The following is a 7,362-nucleotide window of genomic DNA, read 5'->3' on the forward strand; positions in this document are numbered from 1 at the left end:
CGATTTATCCTTTTCCTTCTCATACTTCTTTTACATGCAAATGCCTATATTTCAAAAATTTGTATCTATAAAACATGTTACATACCTAAAGAATTGACTCGCTTAAAACACATTTACACAGCATTTCCAAAAGAACAATCTTAAATTTAAACATAAATCTCAGATAAAATTTTATATTTTTAGCTAGATCTTAAATTAATATTCCACTTTAAAAATAATTTTCCTCAAATACATCTACACGATTCAATTCTAATTCATTTTACTTTGAAATATACTATATCTTTACATCTTTATATTACTTACATCGCATAAATATTAATTTCAATAGAATTGTAAATTTATGTTTTATATAAAAACTAATGATTAAACACAAGAAGAAACAAGATTCAGTATGTAATTATTTTATTAAATAAATTGATGGAAGCAGTTGATAGAAATTACAAAATTTAAGAACAAATTTTAAATAAAAATTTAGTCAATATCTAAGCACATATACAAAATATGTCCACAGTTACAGTACCAATTATTAACACTTCATACATAAAAAAATGATTTGATAATCTTTCTAATGTAAGTCAATTGCTTCCAACAAAATTGCATACAATAAATACACAAAAATTATAAAAATATCCTAAACATACAGAACATAACTTTAATTGAACAGATACAGACAGAAATATTTACAATAAATTTATATACAAAAACATACAAGTGCTAGGCCACCCATAACCAGTCTTAATTTGATAGGCAATCTTCGATCTTGGCACTTTCTGGAAACTTCTTGGATCCAAAAAGTTCACAACTGTTTACAAGTTTTTTTTTCCACGTCAGTTCATTTAATATGTACAAATTAATTAGGTAGTATTTCTCTTAATGTGACTTTGGTACTTTCCGATAAATGTTCAGGAAACTTAATTTCAAAAGCTACAATCAGGTCTCCTTTCTTAGAAGGATCTTTAGGTAATGGAAGTCCTTGTCCTTTAATCCTATGGACAAAATTTGGTTTTATCACGTCAGTTATCCTTAGAACTTTCTTTTCTCCAAATAGGGATGGGATTTCTAATTTACAACCACATAAAGCCTGCAAGGAAAAAAATATATATATATATATATATAAGTAACTAGTATATAAATCTACATTAAAAAATGAGTTCCCCTTTAAAAACTTGCACATTTAATATTTTACATGATAATATTTAAGTATTTCATTAATTAATACCAATTAATTATCAAATATAAAAGTATATTTACAACATGAATTTTAATATAGTCAAAAATATGCTATGAAGAAAACATACTTCTAAAAGCAAATCTAGCTTCTTAATTTTAAACCTACAGCCTTATTACAAAAAGTTAAAAGCTTAAATAGTTAAAGTAAACCAGAGTATGAATTTTGATAAATGTCAAACATATCCGATATTTTAGAATTGTACAATTTGAGATTTAAAAAAGGATACTTTTTCAACCTGTTAAAACTTAAAGATTAATATGACAATTGGCTTATAGTTTATATATCTTAGCACTTATAAAAAAGTTAATAATTGAAATAAATTTAATTTACACTAACTTGCATGATTTAAGTAATATACAAAATTCATAAAAGATACAGACATAGCTTTTATAATCAGTAATTAGAATACTTTGAAAGCTATACTTCAATAATTATTAAAAAATCGTTAAATCTATTCAAAGCTTTCAACTTACCTCTTTAAGGGAGACTTTAGCTGTATATCTAATATCACTGCCTTCTCTTTTAAATATAGGATGAGGTTTATCCCTGATTATGAAAGATATGTCTGCAGGAATACTATTAGGATTCTGATCCCCTTCTTTCTGGAAGGTAATCTTTGTGCCAGCTTTCCATCCAGGCTTCACATTGATGGACAGAACTTTCTCTTCTCGCTTTGTTGTTCTACCATCTGGATTTAAAACTTTACGACTTATCTTCATCTTCTTAGTACAACCTTTAGCTATATCTTCTAGTGTTACATATAAGTCGTGCTCTAAAGGTGGATCTTGACCTTTAGGTTTTGCTCTATTTATGTTAGGCGAACCAGCTGTGAAGCTTTGAGACCGAAAGGGATTGCCACCGATCCTTCCACCAAAGTGACTAAATGGATCATTATCCACATCCATATCATCATCTCCATAGAATATAGTAGTGCCACCTCCTCCCATACCACCCATGCTGAAGAATGATTCGAAAGGATTGTCCGTTCCAAAGAATTGAGCAAATGTGGCTTTGGGATCACCATGGAATGTGTAAGTGAAATTTGGTCCAGCACTACCAGAGCCACCTCCACCACCAATTCCACCTTTCAAACCTTCTTCACCATACTGGTCATACACTTCTTTCTTCTTCTTGTCACTGAGAACCTCATAAGCTTCAGCAACTTCTTTGAACTTCTCTTCAGCTTCAGATGTCTTGTTTTTATCAGGATGATATTTTAAGGCAAGTTTCCTGTATGCCTTTTTAATCTCATCATCAGAGGCATTTTTACTAATGCCCAATATCTTGTAATAGTCTTTACCCATTCTGAAAAGAAAAAGACGAATTTAGTCTCTATAATTCTTCATGAAGAGTATACAATAAAATTAAATAATTATTTTAATATGATTAAAGATTTATCATGAAGAGATTAAGATTGGATAACAGCAATACTATCAGATATGATCATGCACTTAGAATAGGATACTTGGTTATGGATAACAATTACAATAGGCATTGCAGCTTTACTTACATTCTAGATAACATTCAAAAATTACGAAAAACATTCATTTGTTTTCCTTTCTCTAAACAACCTCATGACATTAAAATAAACATACAATATTGCCAATATTATAAATTGTCATAAGTAATAAATACACTGCATAATTATAACTAATAAACAAGTATAAAAATATTACAGCTGAAAGTATTGCTTAATATATTAACCACGTAGCAATTGAAGAGTCGACAGGTGAATAATTGTTTACTTTTTTTAAAAATTACGTCCGAAATTCTTTTTATATAAATATCGAAAAAATAAAATATTAAGCAATAAATATAAATTACTTAATGTTTACTTACCTCATTCACAGAATAAGCACGTACAACAAATAAAATAACAAGTACGTAGGTTAGTAATAGTCACACACGGATTAACACAGAAATATCCAAACTAGCTTACAGGGCTCAGACGCCTCTATATACTGTTTAAGGTCAATCGACACTTTTCTTGAATGTTCACGAATGTTCTAGTGACGTCGATGGCACACCTAGACTACAACAGTGCCCTCTTGGAAGTTTTTGCACTTAACACCATTTCATAAAGCTCATTGTTTTCTGTGAGATATATATCTGAAATAAATCTGAGACTAAAATATTAAGTTAATAAAATAGATGAATAAAAAAACCCAATAAGGCCCGAATTTACTTTTTTTTATTTTTTTTCCATCGCGATTTGCACTTGCTCGTGAATACTACTGTCTCGTGAAAATTTTGACTCCAATAATTTTTTATAGATTTGCAATTCGTATTTGCTTTCATAAATATACGTTTATTAAGAATTTAATGTACCTCAATGAGTAAAATTCTAAGCCAGTGAAGATCACAATAACTCTTTTATTGCGTGCGTACTTGATGCGTTGAAACTGAAAACAAAACTAAATATATGACTACATATCTCCAAGAAAAACTTTTGCACTCATGAAAAAAAATAAAAAATCTCCGAAAATATCAGATTTCTCTTCATTTGTGCTTCTATTCAATTGAAAACTAAGTTGCATTTTAAGCATTGAAGAGTAGTCGCACTAGAACTCTTCGTTATGAAAATATCTTGTGAAAATGCGATGTATTGCAATCACTAAAAAAAAAAAGTATACTTATTTTGGAATGTAACATACATGCAAAGTACAGCCAAAAAAAGTGCTGAATCTATTTTCAGAAAGTATATCAAAAGATCGGAAGACATTTTTTTAACACACTGTTTTAAACCATTGAAAAAAAATGAAGATAGCTGAATGGTTCCTTATAGATTCATTGTAGAATATTTTTGTGAAGATAACTTCAGAGGATATCAAGAGAAGATTGCCATCTCTCACTCCTGCCAACGGACATTTGAAAATTTCGTTGGCAAAAGTCTTTACCACTTCGGAACAATGGCATGATGACCTGAGTATTTATGAATATGATAATTCATAACCCATCTTAAAATTAACATTTTGTGAGCAACTAAACTATCCCAATAATAGGTAAGTCAGTAGAATGTTTACATTCAGCCATGTAGTTCTAGTTAATGGTCAAGTTAAATTTATTAATGTAAATTAAAGTAATATCTAAAATTTTCAGATTCCATATATTAAGTATTATAACTATGCAACCGAAAATATTATTAATTTGTTATCTATTTAATTATTGTTTAATATCTATTTAATTATTATGGTTGTTGTTATCTATTTAATTAATTTTTCAATTTCTAACTAATTTTAAATTAGTCAATATTCTGAAAATCACTTTCTTAGATAATTGAGAAGAACACCCAAAAAATACCTACTATCATGCTCCCATAATCCTTTTCACCCAAGAATTTTTCTTAAAATTGAAATTTCGTATAGGTCATAGACTAAATTATAAACTAGTATCGTTAAGTGCCTGTTTTATTTAAAAATTGAATCTTATAATTAGAATATTTGAAATGGAAAGTTAACGTGTTTAATATGCTTATGTTTGTTTTGCATAGTTAAGATAATAATATAATAAAATAATAATATTTGGATTCATCAAAATCCTAACACGATTAATGGACACGATATTTAACACTTCAAAATATGATTATTGTATAAGAACTTAAGTGTTAATTAAATGATTATAACATGTCCGAGCATGATTATTGAACGAAATAATTACACAAACGAGCACACTTATTTGACAAGAAACTTAAAAAAATTATATACATGATGCAAAAGATGAAACTTTCCATTTAATTTCTGTTTTTTTAGACATCATATCCGCATATTTTTTTCAACAAATTCTATTACAATAAGGCATGTTTTCTGAATTTCAGGAAGATGTCTGTCATTTTTTTTTATTGTTATGAAAGTTGTTACGATAGATTAGTGAAACCTGAATTTCAGTTTATAGCGGATTAATTTTAAAACTCTTGGAAAACCTTACAGATTTAAAAGTTCAAGAAGTGCATGAGTTCGTATTTCCTCCCTCTTAATTAGTGAATTCTATGAAGTGGTAACAAAAAGCTTATTTCATGAATCTTTATTTTATAAAGCATTGGAATTCTTTAATCTTTTTGAAATTTCAAGGAAATAAAATTGAACGATTACTACATTCCAATAAATTAACACGATTTTGTGTTTGGAGAGCAGCATCGATTAAAGGCGGATTAAAATCATATCTATAAAGTAATGCTTTTTAATTTATCTATATTAGCAATTATCAGTGGAAATTATTTCTATAAATGGAAAGATTTCTAAAATAAAACATTTTTTCATATGCTCTTATTAGTAATAATAAGTGGAAAGTATTGATAAAAATTATTAGAAGTGCTAACGACAACATATAAGATATTAGAAATAGAAAATTTCTTTGAATATTCAAACTTTCAATGAATTCTTTTGAATACTTTTAAATTTTATAATACTCCTTTAAAGTTTATCCTGACATTGATGTGAGAAATAATAAATTATGCCCACAATTGTTATGGATAACTGAAATATTTCGATTATTTTATAATCAGAGTTGATAGAAAATAGGCTCCAAAATTTTCATAAGACTACAGTGCAAGTTAAATGGCAACAGTAATCTAAATTTAACAAACACTGCTTATAGTGATTATAGATATGCCGACCTATCTGCTGAAGAGGAAGAAAATTTGCTGTGTATTCACTTGTGTGCATAAAAGCAGGCTGTGATTTTCACTTGATTTTGTTTGAAGTCATTCTCGTGTTAGCTTCCGTCATGAACGATAGCGTTTGCGAGGAAGTGGAAAGCGCAGATGCGCGGAGACGAATGAAGAAATGATCATTGATGGCGATCATAGTGATCTGCCTCAAACTAAAGAGAAATACACTTGCATCCATTGCAAGGAAAGGTTGATGATCCGCGATGCGGTAAAAGTCCTAAGACTTGAAATTGAAGGTATCAACCAAGCCACAAGGCATGCCAAGAGGGAGCAGATTGATTATGCTCACCCGCATCTTGCAGCCATGGACTCTAGAAGAAAGAAAGCGATTCAGGAGATGGAGACCCTTCTGGGTAAGATGAACCTTGTTAGTTCTTGTCAGGACTCGAAATGTGAACACTCTAAAGAACTCTCCCTGAACCTGAGTAATGATAATTTCGTCTCTCCAACAAAGAGGAAACTTGCCAGAAATAAATCGGAACCCCCTAAAAATGTAATTAACATAAGCAATAAATTTCAAGTCCTCAATAATATTCCAGTTGAAAATGAAACTCCCAATACTGCAGAACATAAAATACCACCAATAATGTTGAAATATGCAGATAACTTTAATGAAATTTTATCCCAAATTGCCAAAACCTGCTGCAAAACTGTCAACAAACTGAATAAAGGGTTCATAAAAATATTCCCAGAATCGGCTGATCAACACAAAGCCATTCAAAATTTCTGCAGGCAGCAGGGTTATGATATTATATCATAACCCCCCAAAACAAAAGACCATTAAAAGCAGTCATCAAAGGGCTCCCCCATGAATACGACACAAAAATAATAGCTCAAAACCTAGTTGATAGTGGTTTCCCAGTGACTAGGGTTGTTCAACTTACCCAGCTAAGAACTAAGAGACCTCTTCCATTTTATATGGTTGAACTTAATAAAACTGAAAAAGCTGAGGAAATCTTTAAAATAGAACATCTGGATTACCTTAGTATCACAGTAGAGCCCTACAGAGGTCGCAACCTAGTCTCGCAATGTTATCGTTGCAACTTTTTTCACCACGCAGCGAATAACTGCAACATAAAGCCCAGATGTCTGAAGTGTGGCGAAAGCCACGAAACTAATGCTTGCGCGATAAAGGAAAAAATTGAAACGCCAACTTGCATCAATTGCGGCAAACAAGGGCACATAGCATCTTACCGCGGCTGCGAGGCCTTCCCAAAAATTCAGTCTGCGAGAAAAAATAGGGATAACTATTTTCACAAAAACCAAGCTCTGATCAGGCCAAATGTCAGTTTTGCAGGTCTTTTTAAAAACACAAGCCACCATGAGATAGCGCCTCCATTACACTCTTACCACACAAGCCCACCAGAGCTGGCGCCACAAACCTATGGTCACAAACAAGCCAACAACACCGTTTTAGAAGGCAATGATTTCGCTGACATTATAGAAGCAATGAAAGAACTGAAAA

The 7,362-nt window shown here is 30.5% G+C and overlaps 1 protein-coding gene across 1 annotated transcript; it reads right to left on the minus strand.

Moving 5' to 3' along the window:
• Positions 1–385: 385 nt before the first annotated feature.
• On the minus strand, positions 386–3,238 carry LOC129963373 (dnaJ homolog subfamily B member 4-like). The gene is made up of 3 exons (XM_056077708.1): positions 3,071–3,238; positions 1,705–2,536; positions 386–1,081 (listed from the first exon to the last, which is right to left on the minus strand). Exons 1-3 carry the CDS (start codon positions 3,073–3,075, stop codon positions 851–853), a joined length of 1,068 nt encoding a protein of 355 aa, XP_055933683.1. The 5' UTR covers positions 3,076–3,238; the 3' UTR covers positions 386–850.
• Between the last annotated feature and the right edge of the window lie 4,124 nt (positions 3,239–7,362).

This window comes from Argiope bruennichi, chromosome 3 (assembly GCF_947563725.1).
Source record: "Argiope bruennichi chromosome 3, qqArgBrue1.1, whole genome shotgun sequence".
Taxonomy (NCBI): domain Eukaryota; kingdom Metazoa; phylum Arthropoda; class Arachnida; order Araneae; family Araneidae; genus Argiope; species Argiope bruennichi.

Bases quoted from the DNA above. Each gene is read 5' to 3' on its own strand.
- LOC129963373 (XM_056077708.1), bottom strand. The intron at 1,082-1,704 runs GTAAGTTGAAAG...TTTTCCTTGCAG, and splicing joins CTAAAGTCTCCCTTAAAGAG to GCTTTATGTGGTTGTAAATT.